We start from the raw sequence: 14,306 nt of genomic DNA, 5'->3' as shown, positions 1-14,306 counted from the left end.
CTATCCGGTTTATTCGGTAGCTGCGAGTACTTATCGCCTGCGTTTTGCACGAGAGGCAACAGCTTGCCTGTCTACCCGGGAAGCCTCGCCGTAGCAAAATTTACTGAACCGGCCGCGGATCGAAGCAGGAGCCTCTCCAGCCTTCTTTTCTTTTCTTTTCTTTTTTGTCCGTTTCTCCTTTTCAAACAGTTTCTGTAGTCAAAGGCGGCCAGGCTTCTCGCCGCCGTCCTCCTCGCCTCCCACCCCGGCTTTCTTCAAAGCAGTTCCTCGTTCGCCTGGTGTCAACCGTGGCCCTGGACCTCGTCTTAGGCGGAGAGGGAAGAGCAACGCTCTGTTGCTTTAAGGAGAACTCGGTACCTTATTCTACTCCAAAGTTTCTCAATTAAAGAGAAAGGCAGCTGAGGAAATGAAGCGTTGCAGAAGCCACTGAAGGAAACCGAAGCCAAGCGGGAATCTCCAAGAGAGCTGAGTGTGAGCGCTTTTTCTCCCCCCCCCCTTTCCCCTCAGCCTCCACATCTTCAGCTGTGGATTACCAAGGTGGCCCCCACGGCTCCTTCTGCCCCCTTCCTCCTTGGCGGGAGTTGTGGGGAAAACGCCAGGCAGCTGCAGCCACAGTTTCTTCTCGACCGCCTCCTTTTCCTTGCCTCAGCCCAAGGAGGAACCTGCTTGCCTCACATCCCCAACCAAGCGGGAGCCCGCGCCGCTTGCCGCCACCGCCACCACCACTACCACCACCACCACAGCCGCTGCTTTTGCCCCTGCCGTGATGCCATGCCCCGCAGCTACAGCGGAGGAGATGACAAGGGCGGCTCCGCCGGGATCTGGTTAAAGAGCAGCTCGGCGGGGCGCTACGGCTGCAGCGGGAGCAGCAGCGGCATGAAGGATGTGGAGTCCGGTCGGAGCAGGGTGCTCCTGAACTCGGCGCCCTCCCGAGGGGACGGCTTGCTCCTCCTGGGCACCGGTGGCGGGTTTGGCTTGCGAGAGAGCCGGCGAGGCAAGCAAGGAGGAGCCCGGATGAGCCTGCTGGGGAAACCGCTCTCCTACAGCAGCAACCCTATCTACCGGCGGAACGCCAAGTACCGGAAGCTGCAGAACTATCTCTACAATGTATTGGAGAGACCCAGAGGCTGGGCTTTCATCTATCACGCGTTCGTGTGAGTACCACGGGTGTCGGGGACAGACGCGTGCGCTCCGGCGATGACTGTGTCTGCCACATGGGTGGGGAAGTGGGTGGAGCCCCCCACCTGTCGGAAGAGTGACCTGGGGGAGTGCCTTGCCCAAGGCGAGGGACACTGGCGCGCGAGGGGGTGAGGCGCATCCTACTGCTGTGGAATGCCCTGGAGCCCTTTTTAAGGCGCTTGCAAAATGAGCATCCCTTGAATTCTGTAGAAACGTGACCGGGTGCTTCCCTATGCAGAGAATCTTAGTGCTGCTAATCGGAAGGCATATCCTGCTTCTGGTCTTGTCTTTTCTTCCTTCACGGTTTTCCACATAAGAAAATATATCAAAGGCTAGGTGAGAAAAGAGGAGATGTTTTTACATGTGGAGGAAACGTGTTGTCTCCTGCTTAAAATTCAGTGAATAAGACTAGTGATTGGGCGACAGAAACCTGATTTGGGAGCACCTAGAAATCACAGAGTAAAGCACCTATTCCTTTTGGATGACTCTGCAGGTTTGATCACCTTAAGGCATTTCTATACGTCATAATCCTTAAAGTATCTTTGAGGTATTTGACGTTAGGTGTGATTGTGGTTGTATTTCCTTTTTTTAAAAAAGGGAGGGGAGGATAGAGAACATTACAGTTAAAATCCTGGCCTTTATATCTAAATTATAAATAAAAACACAGCCAAAAATAGTCCCAAACCTAAGACAATTTAAGACTTTAAAACTGCAATCCTATTCACACTCACCTGAATTTAATTTATTGATCATAAAGTGGACTATTGCAAAGAGCATATGGAGAATTGGGCTCCATCTGTCAAGTGTGGAAGTACACTTTAGATGAGGCTTTTGCATCATCATCTGTCAAGTGTGAAAGTACGCTTTAGATGAGGCTTTTGCAAATGTTTTGGAATTTTCATTTTAATGTATGTACTGGTATGTATAGAAAACCCCATTGCAGAGTTCTTTGCGATATATTGATGTGGCTCTTGATTGTGTTAAATGACATTTAGCTGAAAATAGAAGAATGCCAGTATTATCCAGTGACAATAAAATGGGAGGAACTACATTGAAATGTGCTTAGAAGTGAATCATGTAATGGCTCTTCTATCTAAGAAACAACATTTGCAAGTATTGAAAAGTAAAATATTGTGAAGGTAATAAAGGTGTAAAAACCTTCAATATTCTTCAGAAGTAAACAAACTTTATCTAAAAGTTGGGATGGAAAGATAAGACACAAATGGAGCCCAGCAAAGAAGATGAAGGGAAAACCTTGGTTCTGGAACAATTGAATGTAGTGAAATGGCTAAAAAAGAGATTGGGATTGGTATCTTATTAGAACAATCATAATAATTGTTAAAGAAGACTGGAGGATTAAGAAGTAATTCTGAATTCTGAATAATTCATAATTGTGGAAAGAATAGAACATACCAAACATCATAAATGTCATTTCTGAGAGTTTGGTAGAATATTTCACTAGAATATTTCACTAAATATTTCACTAAAATAGTGAGTTTTTAAAATAACGTATAAGTTTCTTCATAATTCTTATTTTACTTCCAACTATAATAGCACTTACTAGAATACCTCAATTAGTGAAATCATCCAACAGATTTCCGTAGCCCTATGGCCTGTAAAATAGACTGGTATTAATAATCTTGTATTGAATATTGTATCTGAAGTTGAAATAATAGCATTTAATAGGCATCCTTGAACTCTCATAATCAAACAGTTTGCTAGCAAAATCTACCAGCAATCCTTAAAACTATAAATAAATATTATTTCTCGTATTGTTGATCATGTTATGAAGGTTAAGAAATAATAATTTGATATAAACTTGCTACTTTGTGATAGGGACCCAGATTCATTCCCATGGTTCTGACTTGTGACATTATATTCCACAAGTTGTTAAGACGGGCTTGCATAAATCAGACAGTCAAGTGTGACTTGATCTAGGGCAATGCTAGTTTCCTCTAGGCCTAAGACAAAATCTTTGTCATTAAACTGAAAGTCTACAGTTAGACATTCCTCATCTAATGGTATATTTCTAAGAATTCCAAGACGAACATGACAGAAACAGCACATAATTTTTACAAATTTGAATACATAAAGTTGCTTACAGTTCAATATAAGGAAACAGATTATGGCTGATATAGAGAAATGTAGACAGTCATCCAGTTGGTTCAGGTTTAAAAGTTGCTAAGAAGGCTTCTAAAAAGATTGACTCATCAGGCCTACAGTTAGCTAGGTAAAGACAACCCCATCCATAAATAAATATTCTGATCCTTCTAAGCTGTCAGGCTGCAATGGTTTGTCTAATAATCACGAATTTCTCTAAGCAATGAAAGAATATTTCATTCTTAGAAAGCAAGGAAAGGTTATTTAAAAAGAGCAACAACAATAATTCCAAATTTTCCAGCTAAATAATTTCAACTGTGGGGAACATTTTTCAGAAAAGAAGATCCAGGAGATTATGTAAGTCAATGAAAGATCTGTTGGGCAAAGAAAAATCTCTGGTAAACTTCTCCCAAAACTGGCCATATCTGCAAAGCAGAACCCCCAGAGATCAATGCAAATAACCTGCTGAAAATTTTAATTGATGTTGGGGTTGCTGCTGTCCACAAGGCCATGCCACAGCATTACTTATACAACAATTACAAAAATGTTGGAGTTATGGGGCAGAGTGGCACAAGAAATATTGTGTGGGTGGAACAAAAAAAATGATTCATCCAAATGTTAACATATCTTAAAAACAACGATCAATGAAGAAATTGAAGAGTTTGAAGGAAATGGTTTGAAACTAAATTGATCAAGAAGTACTAACAATAAAAAAAAAGTTTTGAAATGGCCTTTATAGTCTCTATACTTGAATATAATTGAAAATCTGTAGGAAGGTCACAAACATGAAGTTTATGCAAGGAGACAGGAATATTTTTGAGGTAGAAAAGTTCTGCAAGGAAGACTGGAAGGGGAAAAAAATCTAAAAAAAAATACAGTGTAAGAAATATGTGGAAGCTGTTATTTCAGGGGGGTTACAAACTATTCATTAAAGATTCAGATTCCTGTACCTTTCATATTCACTATTTTTTATTTCAGAACAATAGCATTCAAATGTCCAGAAAGAATTATGTCATCTTCTATTCCCTTAGGGCATAGGTGTCAAATTCATGGCATCATGTTGCCATCAAGTGACATATCGCAACGTTTTCCCCCTTTGCGGAGCTGGGATGGGCATGGCCTGTGTGTGATGCATCAAGCCCACGGACTGCCAGTTTGACACCCCTGCCTTAGGGATTCAGTGAACTATTCAATTTTATCAGAGGTGCCTAAAGTTTTGCTTGCAAGTATATATTTCCATTCAATCAGTTTTACTTTTATGGTAATAACTATGTATTAGCTATGTATACTTTTTTTTATGGAAAGAGGAACTGAAGTAGAGATAGTAGTGTAAAGCTACTTAGTGAACTTCTTTTCAAAAAGAAATCTAAATTGAAGTTCATGGCCTGCCTTTCTCAATATGAAGTGTTGGTGTGTATTTCAGATATATTGGGAGTTCTAGTTCCATCTATTACAGAATGCTGAATTGGGTAGTATGCTCAAGACCTGACATTTATTCATTGTATTCTAATGTACAGACAGTACTTTACTTTCACCATTTCTTCTATTGAAATATTAAATCTTTATCTATATGGGAAGGACTTAAATGCCTGTCCTTAATAGTAATTTGACTGTAGACAAATTACAATTTTCACTGTACCTTGAGAAAGGTGATATTCCAGTAAACGTTGAGCACTTTCCATTCCCATCAATTTAGCAGTGGCAATATCATGCACAAGAATAATAACATCCAAGAAAAATTATGAGAAATACAATGATGTAATGTCAACTATATTGTTCTACTTCCATTAATCATGTCACTCATGCCAGGTCTTCAAGAAAACATTATAATTCACAAATTACTTCTGCAACTAATATGAACATGACAGTCTGAGAAAAAAATCAATGAAGTGTTGTTTCTATTTGAAGAATTATTTTACTATTGTTTCAAATGTGATTGCAGAAATGCAGAATGCTAGGTAACACCACTGGCATCTCTTCCATTTCTAAATGTGCAGGACATTGATATTTGTCTATGATATACAAAAAAAAACATTAATTGTTGGTGGGCTTACTAGTTTGTTTTGGTAAAACTGATCAGTTTTGAATTTCTCCTCTTTTTTGTCAGAATGTTGAAAAGAATTGTTGTCTTGACTGCACAAGGCATGTACTGTAGCTTGTCAGACTTAACCATATGTGCTCCTAATTTTCTGTAGATGATCTTGGAAGAATGAATAGCTCTTATGTGTTGTAGTTTTGTGCGCTCAAGTATAAGAGAAATTATCTCAAAGTACAACAAACTAGTGTCTTACAATAGCTACTTTTGTACTTTATTGTAATTTTCACCTGGCAATTTGTTCCGTCAGCCATTCCTTAATAACATAGGTTAACCTTTAAATATTTGGGGGACATTTTGTTTATTCTTCTATGAGAGGAGGGAGGGTGATAACTTAGGTCCAAATCCTAGCTAAAGGAACAATTGTTGAGAGAGGGCATATACAAGTTACTCTCAATACCTATTTATCCACCTGCTTCAGTTGAAATAATGATATTTACAGAAAATATATATAGTCCTTGTTTAATAACTGTTTTGTAGATTGACTGTTCACAGTTGTGATGGTGATGAAAAAGTAATATTGCAACCAATTCTCAGATTTAATGACCTGGTCTGGAAAGGAGAGCTGAAAGTAAAGTTGTTACCACAGTCACAATTTTCACTTAGCTATCCCTTTGTTTAACAATCCAGGTTCCTATTACAATTGTGGTTGCTAAATGAGGACTATCTGTAGTTGTTAGAAATCATAAAATGGCATTTTGATTATCGTAATGTAGAAAATATGTACCTTGTCACTATCTGAAAGTATTAACATCCAGAAGTAGTATTGAAATCTGAATGTTTTTAGGATACCAATAAAGTTTTTACTTCGTAACCTAAGAATTTCTGGTGTAAAAAAGCATGTTTCAAATTACTATAAAAGCATATTTTTCACTACTTTTTTTGAGTTGATTTTATTAAATCTAACATTAGCTCCTTTGTAGGGCAGCAAGAAAAAATGAGAAGCAAAAAGGATCTAATAAGCGAGTAATTGAAAGTAAATGTATTTAATCTACTCCCTCAGGCTTCAAGTAGCTATGAATGGTTAAAAGATAACTATAACATTCAGTAATTTATTTAGTCCCTTGACTCTGTCTTCTATTACAGTTTTCTCTCTTCTGTAAAATATGTACTGATTTGTAGGTATTTTAATAGACTTCTAGTAGTTAAGCCACTGGGTTAGAAACCAGAGGACAATGAGTTCTAGTCCCTCTCTAGGCATATAGCTAGTTTTGTGATCTTTATACCATTCTCTCTCAGCCCTTGGAAGGAGCAGTTACAAAATACTTCTCAAATTTTGCCACAAGCCCAGTGCCACTAACACTGACTCAAAGCCCTCTTCAAACCATTGTATCTGGCCTGCAAAAGTCTGAATAATCACAATATGACAACAAAGAGATTCAAAGAGCCTTTGCTTCCAAATGGAGGTTATCTGGATATTTGCAACCTATATACAGTAGAACCTCTGATCACGACCATAATTCGTTCCATAACTTTGGTCGCAACCCAATTTGGTCATGATCTGAACTTAAGTTCCCACTTACAAAAATTGATGCTTAACAAAAAAAATGGTTTGGAAGGGGAAATCAGCCGCGGCCGTGTTTGATCGCCACCCGAGTATATGTTTAAGGCCAGATTCAAAACTTTTGTGAATTTTTTGGTCGGAACCCGATTTGGTCATGGTCAGAAGCGTTTGTGACCAGAGGTTCTACTGCATATGTTACGACTACAATGTATGAATGCAAATTGAAATCAGTAAAAAAAAATGGATGAGGAAATAAGAAAGGGGCATTTCAATTTTGCAATTTCAATTTTGAGCATCTGTAGTAAATACTCATTAGCTAAAGCTAAAATTAGTAATTGTTCTTGAAGTGTACACATACCTTAAATTCAATGAAAACTATTAAGTTTTCATTCAATTTAATATTTCACTTATTTGAAAACGGAATAATTTGATTACACAATCTTTTGGATATTCATATAATGGGGTTCGAAAATAATACTTTACTTGGATTCGTTCCTTATTGTAAGCCTTCTAGAGTCACTGTATCAGTGAGACTGACACATAGAAATTTAATAAATAAATAAATTATAAAAGCATTGTTTCAGATTTTATAATAATGCTTAATTTTCAACCTAATTGCAGTTTTACCCATTCCGTACTGAGTCCCCAATGATTGTGGTGAGAAAATAACAGAGCTTCAATGAAATGGACAGATTTCAACAAATTCATCTTAAGCAATTTTTATTAAATGCCAGATTGAATGCATCACTACTCTTGAGTTTGTAATCCCACTTAATAGAAAATTCACCCTAGCCAAGGGTATTTTGTATTGCTGCTCACACCGAGTGTAGTTTACTAGGCTTTTATGTTGCTATTCTGAATTTATGGAGGATGGTACTTGAGAAATATTGCCAGATAACTGCTTTTAGTATTATAGCATCTTTAATATTTTTGTGGTCTTCTGTAATCAATACTGTTTTCCATCTATTTTTCAGCTGATAGTATAGATTTTGAACTGTTGCTTAGTTGCTGATAGCTTTAGCACAGATATTCACTTACTTTAGTGAAGGGCTGTCAAACTCCCGGCCCATGGGCCAGATGTGTCATGTGCTGGCCACACCCACACTGGTTTAACGAAGGGAAAAATCCCAATATGTAACGTGATGCCACCACCACGACATGAGTTTGACACGTGAGTTTGACGACGTGAGTTTAAAGTGTCCCACTGCTTTAGTGGGACACTTTAAAAGCACTGTGGAGGATGAATATCCAGGTAGGATTTTTTTTTCATTGATGAACTGTATATGTTTAACTGTGGTGCTCATTACTATTGAGATACCTAAAATTAATTTTGAATAGATACACACTTTATAGAAAACGGAATTAATTCACTTTAGACATCACTATTTTAGATCATTTCACAGATCAATACATATTTATACATATCTCTGTCATTATTGCTTATGAATATGTTCTGTTAGTATTTAATGCTCCAGAAATTGTATGAGTCATCATAAAGTATGTGCTTGGGCACATATACAATATACAGTTTTTACAGAATTCTAGAATGTTAAATTTTTAGAAAACACAGCGTTAGCAATGTTAATTACTTAGTAAATAGTGTCTTAGCAAAAACATTAATTTATAATTGTAAAATAACTTTGAGGAAAAATAAGAATGAGTGATCACTAAATTTGCTAATTTTTACTGTTAATAAATACAATGCAGAGTCAAGGAAAATATTTCCGGGTATTTCTGCTTTTCTTTAAATTCAACTTTTCATAAATTCAGAAAATTCATCTTTTTGTCTATTCTCAACATAATTAAGCAATGTTAAACCCTATTTATTACTACTAATAACATTTTAGCAATGTTAGTTGCTTAGTTTTCTCCTTAAAATGAAAAAGATGTAAAAGTTATTGAGTTTGCCTATGGTTTAAAATAATCTTTTAAATAGTAGATACTTCTAAACTTCTTTTAAGGTGCAGAATAGATATATATGAATTCCTACAGGTAAAACAGGATAACTGTAGAGATCTTTAAATGTCTGGAGTAAAGCTGAGACTTACTCATTTTGCTTTCCAGACTTTTTTAGACTTCTATGAAGATACAGGCACAATCCATATCTAGAAGCTTAGAAACATTATAGAGCAGGGAGGTCAAACTCATTTTGTCATGACGGCGTCACGTGACGTATTGGGACTTATTTCCCCCTTCACTAAACCAGGTGTGGGCATGGCCAGCATGTGACGCATCCAGCCTGTGGGCTGGGAGTTTGACACAGCCCTACTATAGAGAGAGATCTGGGGTACGGGGAGTACTTTCTCAGATTCTTGGCAGAGAGGAACATAGGGAACAGCACATACATTTGGTCGAATTTCATGATAGAGGAATACTTACAATTCAAAGTACACTGGCCAATGAAGGCTAATTAAAACTTAATATAATAAAAATGTGATCTCCCCTTTGTTATAATTTTCCTTAATGTGTGCTTGCTTATAGTAAACCATTAAACTCAAACATTATTGGATTTATTGTATCTAAACAATCTGATTCCCACGACATCCAAAGTGATAAAAAATGTAAAGAAGAAGAAACAATCTGATAAAATCTGTATTTGTTTCCACTGAATTATCTTATATTAACTTTCTTACCTGTTTGACCAGCCTTCTTCTATTGTTGTATTATTGTCATAATTTTAGGTAGTGTCTCTTTGATGCTATTACTTAAACTTGTTGTTTATTTTATTATCATTAAGCTGAACCTTGTGCAATCTTATGTTTCATTACTAATCAGTAATTAGTATCATTTCACATAACCCCATTCTGAATTTTGATGTGTCTTTTTTTCTTATAGTGTCATATGGTCTAGTTGCAACAGTCCAACCAATTCAAATGGTTGCTGCCATTGTTGCCAGTGTTCTCCATGCAGCCCATTTGATTTGTAACCTAACTATAGGTCCATAATGTATTCTATAATATGGCTGCTTAGAGAGCTTTGAGGACGTGGTTCACTTCAGCAAACGTTTAAATAAAGAACCTCTCGAAGCTGCCTTTTAAGTAATAAGGGCTCCTTATTATTTATTACTTAACTCCTGTTAAATATGAAGCAAAGCATGCATGTTGCTTTATCTCGTTTTTCTTTGGACTCTTTCTTAGCCTTTTCTGGCAGAATTGTATTATGGCAACTCATCAAAGACGTCCTGAGTGAAGCTTTGCCTCACAGCACTAGCTAAAATGCTTATATGCTGGATGAGAAACAACTCATAAAGGACCCTAGTTATGTAGAAACAGTTTTCCAGGCTGGAAATAGTGTGGGCAAACGGGTATCATATTCTGAAGCTGTCTACCCGGAAACTTCCTCCAAGCTGCTTGAAAAGTCTTTGACAAACACAGAAGAGGAGGTATGACCTGCCTCCCCCACATTATTTACCAAGCTTTTTGTGCTGGGGTTTACCAGGTTGGATGCCTCCAGTGAGCCTCTTTAGTAGACATTATCAGAGATGGATAATGTTCTCCTGCAATTGGTTCATTACCTCCATGGCACAAACTTCTTTTTATAGCAATCTTAAGTCACTTTTTGTTAACTTTGCAGGGTGCTCCAGACAAGAACTACACACTGAGAAGTACTAAGTCTTTATTGTAAGGTAAAGGTAAAGATTCCCCTCGCACATATGTGCTAGTCATTCCCAACTCTAGGAGGCGGTGCTCATCTCCGTTTCAAAGCCGAAGAGCCAGCTCTGTCCAAAGACGTCTCCATGGTCATGTAGCTGGCATGACTAAACATCAAAGGCACACAGAACACTCTTACCTTCCCACCAAAGGTGGTGCCTATTTTTCTACTTGCATTTGTACATGCTTTCTAACTGCTAGGTTGGCAGAAGCTGGGACAAGTAATGGGAGATCACCCCGTTACACAGCACTAGGGATTTGGACCGCTGAACTGCCAACCTTTTCAATCAACAAGCTCAGCATCTTAGCCACTGAGCCACAGCATCCCTTCATCTTTATGTTGTGGTCTGCCAGCAGCCTGAGAAGCTGGCAGCGGAGTTGGAGAGTGAGGAGGCTGGGGAGGACAATAGGCCAGTCCTGGAATCAGGGGAAGGCCCAGACGAGGGCTCTTTATCCAGGCAGAGATGGGGCCAGGGCCATCTGGGAGCAATGCGTGGACTCCGGAGCCTCCAGAGGTGGACAGCAGAGAGGCAAAGGAACATGAGGAGCCTGTTTCCTAGTGCATGCATGAGAAGAGCTGTCAGAAGGCAAGAGCAGCTGAAGCAAAAAGGATGACTCGGGAGTAAGGCCAGAAGATGATTGACCACTCCCATAAGGCTTAAAACAGCAGCAATGAGCCATTGGGTTCTTTGTAGAAAAGCAATGTTGATTCCAGGGCTTCTTGTCAGCGTCTCTTGAACTTCGTGGGATTTTTGCCAAGAAAAGCCTTTGGCGGGTTGCCAAAGACAACAAAGGTTGGTGATAAGGCCAAAGGACTGTTTATAAAGAATTTGTTTTGGACTAAGCTGAGAATGAATAATTCTCAGCTGTTTTAATAAAATAAGTTTGTTCAGGAGTAATTGTGTTTGGTAATCACTACTTGGGCCTCGGTCACAACACTTTATTGTAAGGTGACATAAAAGACGTTTGCAAGTCTGAAAGTACACCTCTGCCTCATAGACTTTTCAGCCTAAAAAACTAGGGAGGGTCCCTTTGAGTCAGTTGCCACACCCCATTCCTTTGGGCTTGGTTGCCTCTTATCTAACCTTGCCTAATCTGTGGCTTCTCCTCCTGTCTCCCATTCTCTTCTTGTCTCTTCCAAACCATTATAGTTTTTACAGAACTGGACATTTTACAAGCAAATAGTTGATCTGTGACTGGGTGGAATATGGAAGGACAGGAGCTATCGTTTGGCATCAGTCCTTTTATTTACAACATTCAGACAATTACATTTTAAAACTTACCTTTCAATCTGGTGTATTGACTTTGTATAGAAGATGCTACAGATTTCAGAAATTCCATTCACTGATAATAAACCTAACACACAATTTCCCCTAAGAAACAGAATTTAGAGCCGGAGTCTGCAACCTTAAACACTCAAAGAGCCATTTGGACCCGTTTCCCACAGAAAAGAAAACACCATGAGCCACAAAACAGTGGGTGTGGCCAACTCGATGTCACTCACTTCAACCAGTCACATGACCCTCTAGCCACACCTACCCAGTCGGTCTTTAGGACAGAGAACCAGTTGTTAAAAAACATTGGGAACCACAAAACCCTTTTGACATCACTCTCTCCCTCCCTCCCCCCCTCTCTCTGTATCTCACTATGTCTGTCTGTCTCTCTCTCTCCCCCTTTCTCTGTATCTCTCTGTCTCTTCTCTCCCTGGCTGCTTCTCCATCCGCCGCAGTTGCCCTTACCTTCTCAGGCCAGGCGAGGAATGACTGGGAGGGGAGGGCAAGGGGCAGGGCCAGCTGACAGGGAGCCACAGCAGAGGGCCCAAAGAGCCACATGTGGCTCCGGAGCCTCAGGTTGCTGACATCCGATTTAGAGGATAGCAGATAATCTCTGTATTTATTTCAATGAAATTTGACAATTCTAATGGATTGAACAATTCAAATATTTGCTGGAAACCAAAGTTCACAATTGATTCTTTTTTGCTAAATAATGAGTTGAATTTAATGAATCTTGCCTCGGATTGGAGCATGGGAGTATGATGAGTAGATGGGGAATACATTTTCTAAATAAATAGATGTAATTTTGGGGGGCTTGGTTAGAATAAATTGTGGGCTTTCCTGTGAATTTCCAGATACCCAGAATCAATTGCTGTATCTATGACATTTCATGTTTGGAGGCAACAATAGAATTGTTGATGTGATGATGAATTATGAACATGTTTTTTGTTGCTATTAAATAATTATATAATCATCCACTTAATAATTATAATGTTAATCCACATGAAAAACTTCAACCTAGTGCTAGAACAAAGGAACTATTAGGAGAAAAGGTTTGAAAGAGAATGAGACACAGATATTAGTCTTCCATGCCAAGATTTTTTGGGGTGACTTACTAGTGTTCAGTTTCACCTTGAATTTCACACAAGAATCCTAGTTGTAAAATAGTGTTACAGAAGACAAATTTTTCTAGAGCATTTTGAAAAGTTTATGCATACAACTAGTATTACAGATGTAGTTTACCAAATGAAAATTGAATCGTATGCTTATGATTATTTGATGATTTGTGCTATAGGCATTGCTGGAATTTTTAAATAGTCTAAAGGATTTTTCATTTTGATGTTATCAAGTAAGTACTAGGAAAACAGATTTTTCCCCACTGATTTTTAAACTGAAGACAACTTTAACAATGTTAAAACTGTTGAAATATAAATTTCTGGATCGAATGAAGTAATGACACAGCAGCACCACATAACAGAGAAGACTGCCAGGTACCTTTAGATAATTGACTGTAGGAAATGAATGCCAATTTTAATTGCAAATGGAAATTTTGGCAACTCTGGAAATTTCAATGTACTGTATATTTTCCAGAATGAACTGATTTGAAAATTCTCAAAATAGTATCATAGTATGGATTAAACCACTTCTAATTCTTGTGAATTCTGACTAACAATGCAATTCTATGTTTTTGTAAATTTATTATTTTAACGTGAAGCTTCATTTCATGAACATTGGTAGGTTATCTCCTGCATGAAATTATAAAAACACGATTAAGTTTAATGTGGAAAATATTGAATTAATTTGATTTACATAGAATTTACTGTATAATTTCTGATAATGTAATGTATAATATAATTTTTACATTGAAATAATAAAAAGTCCAGGTTTATCATCTCTGGTTTGGTGTGTGTGTGTGTGTGTGTGTGTGTGTGTGTGTGTCAAATTTGTTGCTGTTGTTCAAGTCATTGTATACAAGCTGCTTTGGGAACCCAATTTGGACAAATAAATTATACATGATTCTTTAGTGAGCTTGCTGTATTTTTACAAGCATTCTTTTTAGTACTTGTATTTTTAATTTTCTTTCAGAGTGAAGTTACATGAGTGGGTGGATGGAGGAAGATGCTTCTCCTAGTCTTAGCTATAAAGAATATATTGTTTTAAGATATTGCTGAATGTTTTATATGCCAAAGAACCATGCGGGTGACTATAGGGTAGGCAGGGAGAATAAATATTTAACAGGAGAAATGAAATTAGTAGTCCAGGAGATGTCAGATGTCTCTTTCAATGGTTATTGCTCATTTTGTATCTTTTATCATCACATTTTAAGAACCCTGGGAAGCAGCAGCTAATAAAAGCCTAACAAAACATTGAAATGCAAATTCAAGGTTAATATCATCGCAATCAGTCTCTTCTTGCTTAATGCATCAAATTAATACTTCACTCCTCTTGTTTTGAAGCTAAATGTATCATTATGAGATGGAATGAAAGCTACCTTTTCTCAGTTT

General features: G+C 38.1%; 1 protein-coding gene across 2 annotated transcripts in view; it reads left to right on the top strand.

Moving 5' to 3' along the window:
• Positions 1-408: 408 nt before the first annotated feature.
• Positions 409-14,306, top strand: part of KCNQ5 (potassium voltage-gated channel subfamily Q member 5) — a 364,357-nt gene continuing 350,459 nt past the window's right edge. The window contains exon 1 of one of the 2 annotated variants that reach the window (XM_058176378.1): positions 409-1,154. In XM_058176378.1, coding sequence (XP_058032361.1) covers positions 772-1,154 — 383 coding nt within the window. In that variant the 5' untranslated portion in view covers positions 409-771. The remainder of the gene's footprint in view (positions 1,155-14,306) is intronic. The other variant, XM_058176369.1, reaches the window with a different exon arrangement.

Source organism: Ahaetulla prasina, chromosome 1 (genome assembly GCF_028640845.1).
Source record: "Ahaetulla prasina isolate Xishuangbanna chromosome 1, ASM2864084v1, whole genome shotgun sequence".
Classification (NCBI taxonomy): Eukaryota; Metazoa; Chordata; class Lepidosauria; order Squamata; family Colubridae; genus Ahaetulla; species Ahaetulla prasina.
The sequence above is the reverse complement of the archived record's forward strand: the minus strand, read 5'-3'. Positions and strand labels throughout refer to the sequence as shown.